Genomic DNA, 17,162 nt, shown 5'->3' on the forward strand with positions numbered 1-17,162 from the left:
CGAAAAATCAACCCTATATCAATATCAATATTTGCTGAGTGTAACAAGGCTTTAACAATATCTATATCTTTAACAATAATATAACTCAGCAGTTCAGCACCCACTCTGCAACTACACACACGCTAGCCACGCCCGCTTTGCCACGCCTGCTTCACGAGATCACCTCACGAGCCACGAGCCACGAACCTTGCACCTTGCACGAGAAGATGTCACGGGTCACGAACCACGGCCAAAAATAAATGCTAAAATAATGCCAAAATCACAGGATGAGGAGTGAAAGAAAAAGCAATGGCAATGGTAGTATGTTCTCTTGCCTCTGCTCTTGTGCGTCGACAAAACGTTTTGTCTCTTGCCTCCAATCATTTAGCACAATCAGCGTCAAGGAAATGACTTTCTTAAAAAATAAACATAATCAAATGTATTTTGTGCGCAATGTACGGCAGCATCACGTTTTTCTCTTTCAGTGCATTGCCTATGTGATTTTATATGCGATTTTATCGGAATTTTAGTAGGTATTTGCCATATAAAACATCGCTGATTGTGTTGTTTTTCGAATAAGGGTAAATTTTTTTGCTATGAATCTTTTAGAGCACGACACCAGAAGAATACTTTAAATGGCATTAGAATAGTGTGATATGCCATGAGCGCGTTTTTTGTAAACAAGTAAACATCCGTCCTATCCTTGGTCCTATCCATCGTCTCTTTTTCCGTTTTTGTTTTCCGAATGTTCTCCCTTTTGTTTTTGATACGCAATAGGCATAGAGAAAATTCGAGACAATACAATAGATGCAGGATATATCCTGGGATATAGTTCTCAGAGTGGCAAGAATCGGGATAAGGAGGCCAGCCGCCAGTGGGCATTGGGATTTGGGCGACATTTGTTTGCAGCTATTGTGCTTTGAATTTTAATGCTATTATCTACCATTTGCACTCAAATCATTTCGAATGATTTGAAATGAAATTTCGAAAAGCAATGCTGATAATGTTATGAGGTGGTGGGTTGTGTAAGAATACTGTGGTTTGTAAATCACTTGTATGTGATAATAAAAAAATAAACCAACAAACTCAAACTGTAATTAAAGTTGCAGATTGGATAAGTACCTACCTATTGCTCATGTTTCACAGTTTCACATTGACTTATCAATGTTGGACTTTTGTGGTTGATTCACTTCTTCACCAGGGTGGGCAGTTTCCGACCCCAGGGTGTTGTTCGGTTACAGTTTTTTATCAGCAGGCTGCGAGCATGCTGCGATTCCGTGGCTCCTCATCGGTCAAATTCATGTAGTCTCTTCATTTCATCAATGAGAGGCCAAGAAGCACCAGAAATACCTTCCTTATATGGTAAAAATCAACAGCATCAGCATGCTGTCAAAAACTGTGACTGAACAGAGCTGTGGCTTAGACCAAATTTTTATGAAGAACCTCAGGTTGATATTTGAGAATGTAAGGTACTGCCTGCCAAGTTTTGGGGCTGCAGCAGATGGTGGGTACTGGGTGTAAACTTGAGGGTCATCTTGGCAGTGCACATAGTGGCAGATCGAGATAGATTTGAGTTTTGACCACCCACCTTTCCTGAAAGCTCACTAATGGAAATTGTTACACATTGAAGTTTTTGGAAGACATCTTTTTATCAAACTCGGGGTATGACTTGCTGGGATTAGTCAGGCACTACATAAGGATGTGGAACATTTATTTTGGAATTTGCCCTGAGTTTTCTCATAATCCCAAGCAAGCTTGAAGCTATATTTTCTGGACAAAACTGTGAAGTAATTGTTGCCAGTTGCTTCAAGTGCCCTCTGGTAACCCATATCCTGTAAATTGAACTGCTGCAACTGTCAACTGGTGACACAGATGCTGTTTATGCTGTATGTGTGTATTTTATATCTGGTGACTGATTTTTCATCATTACATGGTACAATTTTATGTGTCTGTTATCATAAGGGTAATGTTTGAAGAGGTAGGGAAATGCTTCTAGCTAATGCTTCTAGCTAGCTATAAGGGTATAATAGCTTTGCACCATTCACTGATCATCATTTGCACAATGCATCACAGTTGTGGTGAATAAGTTTCAACCTGTCATTCACACCTGCTTTTTATATTATGCATCTCTGCCACCTACTTATCTCATTTCTTCACAATCATGTTATCATCTTACCTTACTATCATCTTATCTCACCAGGTGATGGAGGAAGATGGCAATGTCTGGGACTCAGAACTGAATGCTGCATTCTGGGATGAAGATGCAGCACCACCAATGCCACCATCCAGCTGCCTAGCTGACAGAAGCTCAACGCTGATATCAGAGCATGCTGCCCCAAAGGGCCTCAGCCAAACCAGCAGTGGGGTAAAGCAACTGCCACTAATCAGCTCAAACCATTCTGATGTTTCTGGCAGTGCCGCGACAAATGTTGTGCCGCAGTCCTCTGGCACACCGGCGGCGGCGACCCGTCCGAGGGATTCCTCTCGGTCCGCGCCGCGCGTGCGACGCTTCTTGTACCCATCTGCGAGCCAGATCGCCCGCGATACACCCGACAGACGTCGTCGACCGAGACCCGTCATCGCCGCTCGGAGCCCGCAGACGCCGGCAGATCAGCGCCCCGCGGCGGCCGCAGACGCGGCGCTGACTCCCGCGGAGCAGCAAGACGTAGAGGCCTGCCTGGTCACCGCCATGGAAACCCTCGAGGACGACGGCGATACGTTCTTCACGCAGTGTCGAGTCAGGGTGACTCCTGACCGACCTAGTGCGACGACGGTGGCGCGTGGTGAGAAGACGGTGAAGGGTGAAGAGCGAACTCCGTCCCTCCCCATTCGCGATGTGAAAGAGAGTGATGAGAACACGGACACGGGCTGTGAAACTATGAAAACCACTGGTGCTGTTCAGCTGGCTTCTGACAGCGGTAGGGCAGAATGCTCCGGTCACGTGAGTGTTCATGCCGCGGGACTCGGCTCAGCGACGATAACCTCAAGTCGAGGTACTGTCCCCAGTTTACAGCCAGTGACGGGACAGTTGAAAACCCCGCATACTGCCTCCCCATCTGTTCAGTCACCAGCAAGCATGATCCGCACCGACCCCAAGAACACGAATATCTCGAACCGGCCAGTGACATCGGTACCCGGCAGGACGTCCGCCGGGTGCGCCCTCCCGGCGCTGGGGAGCGAATATCGGACCCCCGCCGGACGGCCACCTGACCGTCCTGGACGCGTCCCGCCGGCCAAGCGCTTGTGGTCCGCCGCCGATAACCCTGAGAGTGAAAATGATGAACCCGGCTGCTCCCCGGTCCTGTCCAGTCACAAAAAGAGGCGAAGACGTGAACGCCGTCCAGACGCGGTTCTTGCACCACAATCACCCATGGAAGTGGTTCTAGAAAAGAGCAAGAAAATCGAATCAGACGGAGCTGTTGGTGCTGACAAGATGAAGAATCCAGGCGTGCTGCCCCCACTAGATGTGCCAGAGCCAGCATTAGGAGACGATCGTGGAAATTTCGCCGGTTTCAGCACTGCTTCCGGACGTAAGCTGGCTGTCTCCGATCAGGCGATGAAACGAGCCGTCGCTCTGATGCGAGAGGTTGATGGGCCATCAACTGGCGGCGACTTGTCCGCTCCAGCAGCAGCTTGTCGCGGCATGAATCTCAACAATGACCCTACGAGTTGTGACAAGTCAGACTCAAACGCGGACACAGCAGTGCCGGTGGTTGTCTCGAAAGCTGTCTTGGAGAATGCCGAGCACGTGTTTGCTGATCACATTTCTGATCCAGCTGTTGAGATAGATGCTTCCATGCGCTGTGAACTGAAGGCTTCGGGTGACAGTGCCACAATTGAAGAAAATGTCATGTCTGGCCATGCAGGCTCTCTCAAGACCGGCGTGACAGAACACCGTAATTCAAATCCTGAGATGCAGGTTCCTTGCGGATTTTCAACAGCTAGTGGGAAGCCTGTCAAAGTATCAGACGCGGCGCTGGAAAAGGCAAAATCGTTTCTTGACGAAGATGTGAGTCAATCATTGAAGGCACGAAGCGTCACAGAGTCCCATCCTGTTGTTGGCTTTGCAACGGCAAGTGGGAAGTCGGTAAAAGTTTCAGATGCTGCCCTCAAGAAAGCCAAAGCAATGCTTGACAGTGAGTATGACGTATCTTTGAAGGTGGAGAACGTCGCAAAGCCTCATGCAGAACGTCCTGTTGGCTTTGCAACGGCAAGTGGGAAGTCGGTAAGAGTTTCAGATGCTGCCCTCAAGAAAGCCAAAGCATTGCTTGATAGTGAGTGTGACGCAACATTGAAGGTAGACAACGTCGCAGAGCCTCAGACGAAGCATCCTGTCGGCTTTGCAACGGCAAGTGGAAAGTCTGTGAAAGTTTCAGATGCCGCCCTAAAGAAAGCCAAAGCAATGCTTGACAGTGAGTGTGACGTATCTTTGAATGTGGACAACGCCGCAGATTCTCATGCAGAACGTCCTGTTGGCTTTGCAACGGCAAGTGGGAAGTCGGTAAGAGTTTCAGATGCTGCCCTCAAGAAAGCGAAGGCAATGCTTGACAGCGATTGTGACGCTTCCTTGAAGATGAACAGCGTCGCAGAGCCTCAGACGAAGCATCCTGTTGGGTTTGCAACGGCAAGTGGGAAGTCGGTAAAAGTTTCAGATTCCGCCCTGAAGAAAGCCAAAGCAATGCTTGATAGTGAATGTGACGCATCTTTGAATGTGGACAACGTCGCAGAGCCTCATGTAGGACGTCCATGTCAGCCTAATGTAGGCTTTGCAACAGCAAGTGGGAAGTCTGTGACTGTATCAGATGCTGCCCTGAAGAGAGCCAAAGCGATTCTTGACAGTGTTGCTAATGATGACGAATCATTGAAGCCAGACAACAACGCAGAATCTCGGTTGGGAAACCCTGTTACTATTGCCGGAACAAGCGGTGGTTCCGTAAAGACGTTACCAAATGTGAGGAACGTTGAGACAATTTGTGATGATGATGAAACGATGCCAAGCGAGAGTGCCTTCCAGGAACATCGGCGGCCTCACGGTGGTTTTTCTACTGCTGGTGGAAGGCCCGTTGAAGTGTCCAAAGTGGCTCTGAAAAACGCAAAAGCTGTGCTAGACAGTATCAGCCATGAACCTTACGCCGACCCGTCAAGAGGACTGGCTGTCGATCGTCCTTGTGGGTTCACCACAGCTGGCGGGAATTCCGTCCAGGTATCTGAAGATGCCCTGAGGAAGGCCAAGGCGATGCTGGCCAGTGTGGAAGAAACTATGGAGACGGCAACTGTCGCGCAGGACTCCTCCATCAACAGCAAACGACCTGAGACTGTGACGGATGCTGCGTCGAAAAAGGCTCAAACAGAAGTTGGTGCCTTTAAGATACCACACGTTGATAGATGTGCGCGACCGGGGCTGAAGCGTCGCCGACCAGTACTGGCCCACTCTTCGGTTGGTGGAAAGCACTCCGTAAGCGAAACAACGAGCCATGGAGCAGCAGTCGCACCAGCCGTGACAACTCTTCGGCAACCTAAGGTTCGGTTCCTTTGCTGTGACGATCTTTCACATGATAATGCGGATCTACAGTCGGACGCTTGCGCGTCTAAGCGGACGAGTACCGCAACTACTGCTCCAGTCGCAAAAAGCCGTGCTGCTCCTGTTGAAAGCCTGACTGATGGTGGAGGAACCTCACACCAGACATCTCACATCGCAACAAGCCCGGGACCACCAGCGACAGTCGTCTCTTCTGACCACGATCAGAACAATACGCGGTGTGTGGAGGACGAGGCCGAGTCGAACACATTTGGTCTGACTCAGCTGCTGGATGATCGGTTCGAGTTCACTCAGGTGGTGACCGATCGGCAGCGGCTGGCGGAGGAGGAGCGCTCCACGAGCCCGGTGCTGGGCACGCCTGGGCGCGCCGGCCGCCGGCGCCGCTCGGCCCAGCCGGCCGTGTTCCGCACCCCGTACAGGAGCGGACCGGCGCTGCACGCACCGACCAAGGAGTCGCACACACCGGCCGCTCCGCCGCCGTCCGAACCTCCTCCAGCGGTCATGGCTGCCTCTTCAGCCCCAACTGAGAGCGCCTCTGGAGACGGCAGGCGGGAGGTCCGCGCGGAACAGCAGCGGCGGCAGGCGGAGCGGGCGGCGGGAGCGGACCGGCGGGTCGTCCGATCGGTCGGCAGTCTGATGCAGAGTCGGCAGGAGGTGGCGGCGGCCGGCACCGGGAGGAAGCCGCTCAGAGAGGCGCTGGGACCGCGGCCCGCCAACCTCACTCGGGACGAGGTGAGTGGCAAGGGCGGAATATCGGCTGGATGTATGTTAAGACAGATAAGGACTCAAATATTGCATGAGGCGTGTCACTGCCTTTGGAAAGAGTGGTTAAGCTCGTGACAGGAACCCCGGAACTATAGCAGTGTCCATTCTTTGTAAAGGGGTATCTGGAGTCTAGCATGTATCGTGTGAACAATACGGCTATGTAGCGCGCATAGCTGCTCGAATGACCTGTACATTTTTCTCTCTTTGTATGGATGGTACTCGCCTTCTAAACAGGCAACAACCAACTGAATGTGAATCGTTTGTTGTTGCTCTGCGAATTACGTAAACCTGGGTTATGTGAGGCTGCTGTCTTCAAGATCACACTGAGCTCTGTCGTCTCTTGCAGCTGCAATCACTGGACGTTCCTGCCGAAGTTCTGGATGTTACTTTCGCCTCTGCGTCCTCATATCGCTTCAAATGCACCGAGACAATGATGTGAGTCGGTTATCATCGTAGGCATTGGCCTAAGTCGAAATCGCCAATCAATCTGGCGTTTTCATCGGTGTTTTATGTTTATTATTTCTAGTAGTTGTGAATCTTGTGCTACTAATTAGCTTTTCAGGCAGTGCACGCTCGAGCTATTTATCTAAATATTGTCTATCAAGAACCTAGGTAGCTAGATTATGGATATTGATATATTCTCGTCTAAGTCTTCGACTCCTCGGATTCCGCTCTTCGAACACCTGCACTCCGTGGCTCTGACCCGTCTGGCACCTGGCCCGCTATTCTGACCCCTCTGACCCGCTATTCTGACCCCTCTGATTTCTAGCTTTTGACCATCCTGACCCGTTGCCCCTGTGACCTTCCTGACCCGTTCTGACCTCTGACCCCTGTGACCTTTCTGACCCGTTCTGCCCTGTGATCCCTATGACCCACCTGACCCGTTATAACCTCTGTGACCCCTGTGACCGTCCTGACCCGTTCTGACCTCTGACCCCTGTGACCCCTCTGACCGCCGTTCCGACCCTCCCAGTTCCGCGGACGGGTGTGTGGTGGTGCCGGCCGACGACGATACGGTGGGTGTGGCCGAGCTACGCTCCGCCCTCCTCTCCTCCTGCGGCGTCCAACCGAGCCTGGTACCCGAGCGATGGGTGGAGAACGCCTTCCGACACGTGGTCTGGAAGCTGGCCGCCTACGAGCGCCAGTTCCCAGATGAGATGGCCGGCAGGTGGGTCAGGTGGGATGGGTGACTGCCTATTTGGTGTGGGTGTGTGCTGAGATTGGTGGTTGGGAGTTATGCTCGTATTGTTATCTTGGACTTTGGAGATGCAATGTGCGCTAAACAGTTTTCCAAGTAATTCACCTAGTAAATATCGATATCATGCCGTGGTCAAAGAAGCATATACATTATACAGTTAGGGTCGGGATTGAGAAAAACGGACTTTACGCGATCGTTGAACATTGAACAATTCTGATGATCTGGTGACCACACTACAGCTAGGAACATCTAACCCGGATACCGGCCCTTCATCTGCCACCGTCCTCACGTTTAAACCCTTCTCGCCGACCCGTCTCCAGGTGTCTGACGGTGGAGGAGGTGGTTCGCCAGCTGCGGTACCGCTACGACCGAGAGCTGGACCGGTGTCAGAGGCCGGCACTGCGCCGAATCACAGAGGGCGACGACACCGCCGCCAAGACGCTCATACTCTGTGTGGCGGAAGTGAACACGGTAAGAGGCAAGAGCACATGCAGGCATGATGCAACTCAATGCAACTGTATAATGTATGACGTTGCGTAGTGTGTGCCGTTACTGATCATGAGTATAGGCGTATGTCAGCACACCGGCATGACGCCTTGTTTGTTTACTTTTTCAGACGGCCGAGGGCGTCCGCCTGGTGGTGTCGGACGGCTGGTACTGTATCCCCGCCCAGGGAGACTCGGCCCTACAGCGGCTGGCCCGGCTCGGCCGGCTGCGGCCCGGTCTCAAACTGGCCGTGCACGGCGCCGAGCTGACCGGGCAGCAGGAGCCCTGCTCGCCGCTCGAGGTGAGAACCGAGGGGCTGTGAGTATCTTACCGGGCAGCAGGAGCCCTGCTCGCCGCTGGAGGTGAGAGACGAGCGACACGGAGCTCTTCGGCTGGGCTGGTGAGAGGGGACAGTCGGACTCGGTACTCGAATTCAGAAACTTAGGTACACATCGGTCAGCCGACCGGTAGCAAATTGCTGGTTGTAGTTCTTTTTTTGTCGCGTGATTGATATTTATTTAAGTAATCATTTTGTCCCGTTTCGCAGGTTTCCTCAGAGACGTTTCTGCGGTTTTCAACCAACTCGTGTCGTCGCGCGCGGTGGGACGCGCGGCTCGGTTACCATAGCAACCCGGCGCCGTTCGCCAGCTGTCTGAGCGCCGTGCTGCCAGATGGCGGCTCGGCTGCCAGACTGGACGTCGCTGTGGCACGGGTGTACCCGATGCTCTACTACGAGAAGGAAGAGAGCGGAGGAGGTAAGGTAAACTTCGAGTTAGCCTCTGTTTTTAGGAAGTTTTGTTTGGAATCGTCATTCGTTCAGTTTGTAGCGATGAAATATTTATTGTTGACTTAAATGAAGTCAAATTTCCATAGTTTTCATATAGCAATTATCATTGAACTTAAATTGCAGGTGACTACATTATACGTATCTCTCTGTTTTATGAGCCTTTTTCTACGATGATTTCTCAGCTGCTGTCTCATCATCCCCTTTCTCACGTCGCGCATCACCACCCCGTCCCCGCCTCTCACCAGTGTTCCGGACGGCGCGCTGTGAGCGGCGGCGCGCTGCCGCGGCCGAGGCGGCCCGTGAGTCCCGCATGGAGCGTCTGTATGCCGCCGTGGAGCGGCAGCTGGGCAGCCAGGAGCGCCCGGCGGGGGCGGGGGTGGTGCGGCGGCCCGTCAGCCGCGCCACCGTCCGCCAACTCAGCACCGGACAGCAGATCTACGAGTGTGTGGCGGCCGCCGCCGATCCCGGCAGCGTCGAGGTGAGGGGATGAGGGGAATGGTGGAATGGTGGAATGTTGGGAGAGGACAGCTGCTGGGAGACGAGTGGCTGACAGAACAGCTTGTAATTAGAGGCTCTGGATGACCGTGGGTGAGCCGCAGATTCTGATGCTAATATGAGGCGCTGCTGTCTATCCGCTGTCTATCCGCTGATGAAGCTATCTCTGTCGTCCCTAGCCTTGCTGTCCATCTGCTGATGTGGCTGTCTGCCGTCCCCAGGCGCTGCCAGTGCATATCCCCTGCTATAGCTAGGTATTCCTGTCGTCCCCCCCCCCCCCCCCCCAGGCGCTGTTGTCTATCTACAGCTGTAGCTAACTATCCCTCAGCTGTCCCAGGCGCTGTATCTATCTGCTGATGTATCTATAAACGACCTCCGACGTCCCCAGGCGCTGCTGTCTATCTGCTGCTATAGCTAACGTTCTCTGCCGCCCCCAGGCGCTGCTGACGGACCAGCAGAAGGAGCTGGCGTCCGAGTACCAGCGCCACAGACAGGAGGAGCACCGCGGCAGGGTGGAGGCAGAGTTCCGAGCCCGGCTACAGGAGGAGGCGCAGACCCTGCGGCCGGCCGCGCCGCTCCTCAAGGTGGGGCACAGGGCTGGCTTGTGGGAAGTGCGGTCACACATCACCGAGTCTGTCGGGCTGAACAATGAACATGTACATGCCATGACGTGTGCTGTTTGTATCATGCATCTACTATACATGACCCCAACAGGTCAATAACGCCTCCCTGGGTCCGACCCCATCAGGTCCGACTGGCCGGCAAGAATAACGCGCCCGCCAGTGGCGCCATCCTCACACTCTGGCGGCCGTCAGACGAACTACAGACGTTCCTGGCAGAGGGCAAATCCGTGTCCCTACTGGGGGTGACAGCCAACGGCAAACGGTACGTGTAGTGATAGGTAGTAGCCCCAGGATGTGGCGCACTCACACTGATGGGCGATAAGCCGATTAAAAAGCGGTTATCAAAAGTTTTATTGGTAAGACTAATGGTTGACGGGAGCTAATCATCGAATTATCGCTATTATATATTTGCGAATGTTTGGTTTCCGGCATGTTCCATCATACACCTGGTGCTCATATACCCACCGCTAGGCGGTCGTAATAGCATGATACCGTTTCCACCCAGCAGTATCTGCAATCGACGTGACATTCTCTTCCAGGCCGTCCCCACGAAGTACCACGCCATCGAGCTCTCCTTCTTACATGCCACCTATCTCTACTAACTCGGCTCTCACACCGTTCCTCCCTGCGCCCCTCAGTAACGGCGTGCTGCAGCTCTCTGCCGGCTCCCAGCTGCGCGTCCAGCCGGGCCCGGCCGGTCTGAGCTGCCCGCCGCGCGTCCTGGCCTCTGCGGTATCGCTGGCCGCCGGCCGTCCTCCGTTCGGCGAGCTGGACGTGGCAGCTCTGGTGGTGCGGGTGACGCCGGGAGCGGCGGACAGCCAGACGGTGCACCTCTGTGACCGCGGGGGCACGCTGCTAGCGGCCGTCTGCTGGCCAGGACTGAAGGTAGGAGGGGCAGGGAGGTGAGGACGGTGGGTTTGGCTTTGTAGGTCGTCATTTGTGAGGTAGGGTAGGGAGGATTGAACTGTGCATTGTGCAGAAGGAAGATGGCCTTTTCACTACATACATTTGTACGCTGAAGTTGGAGTAGCCTGGTAAAAACAATTCCAAAATACTGCGGAATACTACTACCGAATAATTCTTGAATAAATACTTCTGACTGTTGAATGTTAATGTAGCTATTTACGGTGTACCCTATTGCCTGTTCTAGCTACCCACTACTCTCCACCGCTGACCGTTTGATATTCCTGTCGCAGTCGCTGGGTCTGGACGAGCTGGTGGTGCCGGGCGCGGTGCTGGCGTTCTCCAACCTCCAGCTGTGCTCCGCTGGCGCCCGGCCGCCGCTCTGCTCCCTGTCTGACCGGGCAGAGGTCAGCCGGCGACCCACGGCGCGGCACCTGACCGACGAGCTGAGACTGCTGGTCGAGACCATGGCGGTGAGACGGGTGATGCTTGACACCGGTGGGGGAGGGAGGGAGTGATGATTTCACATTTGTGTGGGTGATTGAGGGAACTAGGGTTACCTACTGATTATTATGCACTGGCGAGGAGAGGGGGAGAAGGGCTGACGATATCACACCAGCTAAGGAGGGACCTGAAGAGATACACTGAATGATTGAAGCTGAGAGTGACTGGTGATGCCACGATGGCGAGGGAAACTGACGAAATCACACCGTTGGCTTACAACGTTTGGCAGGTGTAATATGATGTAGACCCTACAAAGTCTGCTTTGCAATGGCTCGCTTATCAGTCCATCTGCAATTATTCATCGTATGTTATCTGTCTTGGAATTCGATAGAGGAAGCACATCTGCTTATGAACTCACAATTCATGCGTCATGGAAACTGCAGCGCAGCTGGCCGGACGTAGCTATGCATTTCCGCAATCTGCTCGACAATCTATTTCCTGTTTTCGTCGCTAAAACCCCGCACCTCTCCTTTACAGAAGTGCTCTGATTTCGAGGCGTCGGCTGGCGCCGCGCTGGACTCGGCGCTGGCGGCGGCTCCGGGCCGCACCATGTCCCCGGCGGTGGTCGGTCCGTTCCGGTCGCCGGTACCTTGCGGGGCGCCCTCCCCCGGAACACCGGTCGGTGCGGGCGGGCCGGGACAGCCGGCCGGCGGCGGCACACACACCGGCGCAGGTAAAACCGGACACGCTGATATTTTTACAATGGTGATAAAGCTGTTTATCAGTAACGGAATCAAGGAAGTGGATAAACTTAACTGGAGTATGCAGCAGCTGCAGCTGTGATTGATTCACGTATTTCCGATGTGACTCATACGGCCTTTGCCGGAAATCAGCTGTTTGATGGTAAGATTGTGAACATTTTAAGGAGTTTGATGTCCTAAATAAATATCCAGCAATTCATTCTGTTTCCACCCTAGCAACTGAACAGTCGCCTTCACTGGTTCTTTGTTCACTTCCGGCTTTAGCTGAGGCTATGAAATTCTTTTAGTATGGAGGCATCGTTTTCCACCAGTTGGACGTCGCTGGCTGCCAGTTCTGACTGTCTCTTTCTGTCGTCTGCCTGCTAGCAGTCTGACTGGTGCCACGCGATGTCTTACCGTCTGTTTTTGTCCTCTGCCAGCGGGCTGGAGTCTCGCCGATGCGGCGTTGTCTGACCGTCTGTTTCTCTCCCCCGCTATCCGTAGGCTGGAGTCCCGCCGAGTCTGCCCTGTGTGCCGGCGCGGACGGCGACGGCTCGGTCCGACCCGCCCAGCGCCGGCTGCAGGCGCTCACCCGGTACGGCCCGGCGCCGCCCATCAGTCCCCTGGTGTCGCCCGTGCCGGCGGGCCTGCGGCGGCCGTTCCGCAGCCCGCGCCCCACGATCGGCGACCACCGGCCCGGCGCGGCAGTCGGCGAAGCCGGGACGGACGGCGGGACCGCCGCGCCCACCACCGCCGGCGGAGACAGCGGAGCGGCGGCCGAGATAATCCGACTGGCCAAACTGGAGCTGCCCTCGGCGGCCACCGACAGCCCGCCCATCGAACCCGAGTCCCAGCTGGTCTGATGTGGGATCGGCGGGGCTTCGAGCGACTACATCGTGTACCCCAGTCCCCGCTGGTCTGATCTAGCTGAGACATTGAGTCCCAGCTGGTCTGATGAGGGATCGGCGGGCCTTCGAGCGACTACATCGAGTACCCCAGTCCTCGAAGGTCTGATGAAGCTGAGCCCCTGAGTCCCAGATGGATGAAATGACGGACGGAACGCCGATGGGGCCGGTATAGCCTCTGAACAGTTGGACATCCATCTTGGAGTGTGACAGTGGAAACGGGTAAACGATACCGTTACTGGTCCAGAGATTGACCAGTGCTGATTGTCATGCAGTCATCACCGAGCTCCATGAAAGCTGCTGAGCTCTACTCACGCTCTTCGTGCCTTCCATGCAGGGATGCGGAGCCGTGGAAATTTCAGACGGCTCCGGCTCCGGCTCCGGCTCCGGAGAAAAAAATCGGCTCCGGCTCCGGCTCCGGCTCCGGGTGAAATGTTATGGCGGCTCCGGCTCCGGCTCCGGCTCCGAGTAAAATGGTCCGGCTCCGGCGGCTCCGGCTCCGGCGGCTCCGGCTCCGACTCAGTACATCCCCTACGCAATCCATTAAGGGACCCTCCCACCTTCAAAAAAGTTAATGAATTGGCACGAAAGTGATGTCGCTCGGTTCAGAAAAAGCGAAAACGAATATCTACCGAATTTCATCGAAAAATATTCACCGGTTTTCAAGATATTAGACTTTTACTTTTGTTTACTTTTTGGGATCTCCGCTGTTCCTAGCGAATTATTTGAAAGTGCGGCATTTGTTGCGCGCAAAGCAGCATATACCACCGCGTGCTACCAAACGTTTTAGTAAAAGATTTAAAAATCGTTAGATCTCCGCTGACGTCACAAATTCTAAGGGGGCATACCAATGCACTAGCCCCTTAGAATCCGAAAACTGCAAGTTTGAAATTCCATATCTCCGAATTAAAGCATTTGTCGATGTTGTGAGTGCCCAAACCGGTATTTGCAGGCCATGGCCACCAATTTGGCTATCTCAACTCAAAACTAATGTTAAGGTGGGAGTGTCCCTTTAAATACGGGTGGAAAAAAAATTGGATGGGTTATACGCGTTACTCTTTGTCATAACCGGCTCACCGCGTCCCCGCGCAAACGCACCTCGGAGAGAACTGGCAGAACAAAGGGCTAGGAAGCGATGGCATTGGAAACGCAGTCGCCGCGAATCGGAGTTCAGTGAACCATCGTAAGCTGACACCCGTCTCGGCTGCATTGGGGGGTGGGGGGTGGGGGGTGGGTGGGATGATACCACTGATGAGACGGTGCTGGGAGTCGCAGTCCACTGCACTGGTTTGAAAACAATGGCCGTCACCTGATGACCGGTCCTCATGTTCTGGGGATGTAGTAGACGTGGGGGGGGGGGGGGGGGGAGCAAACAGGAAGTTGATTGCGTACTGTGGAATACTGGGGATATTCGGATTTTTTCATTCACTTGATGGCCCATGACGTAAGTACCATATGTTTTACTGCCTTCTACCTACTTTCAAACCGAACTAAGGTCAATTATTTTTTTCCTCTTCAAAAAATAAAAAGGAGCCGGAGTCGCCCCCTTTTTTGGCGGCTCCGGCTCCGGCTCCGGCTCCGGGCTATATTGTTTCACGGCTCCGGCTCCGGCTCCGGCTCCGAGCAAAATATGCCGGCTCCGGCGGCTCCGGCTCCGGCTCCGGCTCCGGCTCCGCAGTAATGATGCTCTGGAACCCGATGTGTACCCGTTCAGTGCCTTGCCTAGTATGAGCTGTAGATCGGCTGTGAGCCCTCCGCTGTGCGGCGGCGGACGCTAGTCTCTTTGTTTCGCCATTATTTGTTGTCCGAGCGCTGTGATACCTATGTCCGCACTGCACGAGTACGAGACCACCGTGATATCAATCGTGCTGATGTTCAGTTGAGTCGGGTATCGTCACGGATATTTGTCATTGTGTTGCGCTGAAATGACGACGGTGGTGCAATGATAGTTACTTGTTGATCGGAATACAATGCCTTTTGCCATGAACGCGTGCAGTTGTTACTTATTTCCTGTCGAGTGCTACAAATCCGTGACTGAAGGATTGGCCGGCAAAACCTGTCCAACGCTTATCAACATTTTTTTTATTCCCTTCCCCCATTTGATGTGTCCTCAAGATACCGATCAAACTGAGTTTGAGTAGGGAAGCCGAACAATTTTTTTTAATCAGTTTGCTAATGCCTGTCCCGTAGCTCAGTTGGTAGAGCATCGGACTCCCGGTGGTGAGAGCCCGGGTTCGAGACGCTCCGGCGCTCGATATTTGAGACTCCTGGCGGGGATGGCCTGCGGTTGGTGGGAGCAGCCGCAGCCAGCTGAAGTCAGTTGAGTGGGCCAGGCCGTGTCCGGCTTTGAAGGGCACGTTAAACTTTGGCATCTAAATTCTCCCGTTACCCGGAATTGCGCGATCGGACGGTAGGGGTCGGGGTCTACGCAACAAGCTCTGCTTAGCGTGGGCTCCGGCTCTGTCAATCCGTCCATTCAAACATTCGAGCTAAATTAAAAAAAGTGTGCGACGTTATGAGTCCGATGCGATCCAAATGGGCAGAATGTGATTTGGATTATGAAATGTTTTGCTTTCAATTAAAACCATTTTGATGGTGCCAGTGCCACGACGTAGGTACTTCTACTAGCCTGTACTAGCTTAGTCCCGACTCCCGAAGGTTTTGTTTGTTTTGTTGGGTTAGGCCCTTTCGGTCGACAAGACCATTGCAGAGCCGGAAGGATGATAGGAATTAGGGGGAGACATTGGTCTGGGCAGGCACCCTAGTGAGTCGCCGGGGCTGAGCCCGTCCAGAGGACAGGCCACCCAGCCCCAAGGCACTCACTGCACCCGGCTACGGGGTGCGCTCCCTCAGGAGCAGCGGTGCCGCTCCAAGGGAGCAGCCCGCATGAGATAAAGTTGCCTGTCCAGCCCGGAGAGGGGTTGCGGCGTGGAGGAGAAGGATTTCAGTATCCTGAGGATAGAAGCACGGAAAGGTGAGTCCCGAAGGTCCCGAACAAGGCCCTATATACCGTCCCGAACTTGGTCCCGAAGCGGAAGTGAAGAAATGGCCAGCTCTTGTAAACGTATTGCTAGAGGAATGGTTATCAGAAAATCTATGACGTAATAATCATCAATGCTCTCAACAGATCGACTAGCCGCAGCTTTCAGCAGGTTCATTTGGCATATTTACGTCTGGACAACGAGTTGCGGGGAAAAGTGTTGACTTTGTCGCAGTTTTAGGAGCCGGTGATTAGGCTGGATTTTTGGGTTACTTTTTCGTTCCCATTCATGTATTTCATAGTGTTTGGCTTTTGAATATTTTAGTTCTTTCAGATAAATATTGCTTGCCCTACAACTTTTGTAAAAACGTTTCATTTTTTTATAAGCCGACCGTCAGAGTCCTAAAAATACATCAGCACTACAGTCATTGTAAACAAACAAATGGAGCACCGCTTGGCTCTGTTCCAAAAGGCCCTTTTCAAGTTTATCTGGTGGTTTCCGTAGGTACTCTTGTACGTCGTTTTGTTGGATGGGTTTGACGTATATCATATTTAAGAAGCATGTTGAATGAAAACAATCCCAAGTATCAAGGAGGCTGACAGAGGTCCTGACCCTGACCCTGAGCAATAACAATATCAAGTTGAACTTGGAAGTTATGAAATTTTGGTTGATTAACGCAGGTTGATCGGGCTCACATATCAGCAAGAAAAAGTAAAATTAAAAGAGCTCATCATTATTGGCCAAAAACAAGCTATAATTTTGCAGGAGATCTTGGATCAATACTGAAGATCACGCTGAGCACTTGAGCAGTATCATGCCAGAAAATGTTGACTGATGAGTGCATATTATTGAATGATAACTTACAACAACAAGATAAGTTAGTGCTAACTATCAAGTGAAAAATCTAGAATGAATGGACTCGGGGAGCTTTACTGTGATTAGATGCTATGCAGACGGTAATGTGCATCAGGTACTCAGTGTCTGGCAAATGAAACATGCGATCATTCCATTGCTACTGGAGGAGAAAGCTTGGATCACTAAATCCACTTTATGTTGATTTTCCTGTTAATCATTACTGTATTTCTTGAAAAAAGGATTGTAGTAAAATTGTCAATGTGACAATCCATGCAACGATGTTATCATATGTGTTCATTAGTCATTTGTGATAGTGATTGTTGGTCCAGTATACAATGGCAAAGCTTCAGCGTTTTTTTCTTCTGTGGATGGCCAGCAGTGACTCAGAAGTATTAGTTTTCTCCACAGGGCTGGGATAAAAAGTACTGAGGGTAATCTTCCACCAAGGAACTTTACTTTGAC

General features: G+C 52.7%; 2 protein-coding genes across 8 annotated transcripts in view; one reads left to right on the top strand and one right to left on the bottom strand.

Moving 5' to 3' along the window:
* Nucleotides 1-17,162, bottom strand: part of LOC122383309 (translocator protein-like) — a 34,306-nt gene that overhangs the window by 2,012 nt on the left and 15,132 nt on the right. Inside the window, exon 1 of one of the 7 annotated variants that reach the window (XM_043369602.1) lies at nt 187-383. The exons of 1 other annotated variant lie outside the window; for it this stretch is intronic. The gene's annotated coding sequence lies outside the window, so the exon portion shown is untranslated. Of the gene's footprint in view, nt 1-104; nt 384-17,162 lie in introns of those variants that run through there. 5 more of the 7 variants (XM_043369603.1, XM_043369601.1, XM_043369607.1 and 2 more) reach the window with 5 other exon arrangements.
* Nucleotides 1,999-13,192, top strand: LOC122383306 (breast cancer type 2 susceptibility protein-like). Its single transcript, XM_043369598.1, has 13 exons — nt 1,999-6,250; nt 6,630-6,718; nt 7,257-7,451; nt 7,802-7,952; nt 8,098-8,268; nt 8,515-8,722; nt 9,000-9,232; nt 9,687-9,833; nt 9,998-10,134; nt 10,511-10,757; nt 11,069-11,248; nt 11,757-11,952; nt 12,464-13,192. Exons 1-13 carry the CDS (start codon nt 2,141-2,143, stop codon nt 12,820-12,822), a joined length of 6,423 nt encoding a protein of 2,140 aa, XP_043225533.1. The 5' UTR covers nt 1,999-2,140; the 3' UTR covers nt 12,823-13,192.

Source organism: Amphibalanus amphitrite, unplaced genomic scaffold, assembly GCF_019059575.1.
Source record: "Amphibalanus amphitrite isolate SeventyFive unplaced genomic scaffold, NRLGWU_Aamphi_draft 000160F_arrow, whole genome shotgun sequence".
NCBI lineage: Eukaryota > Metazoa > Arthropoda > Thecostraca > Balanomorpha > Balanidae > Amphibalanus > Amphibalanus amphitrite.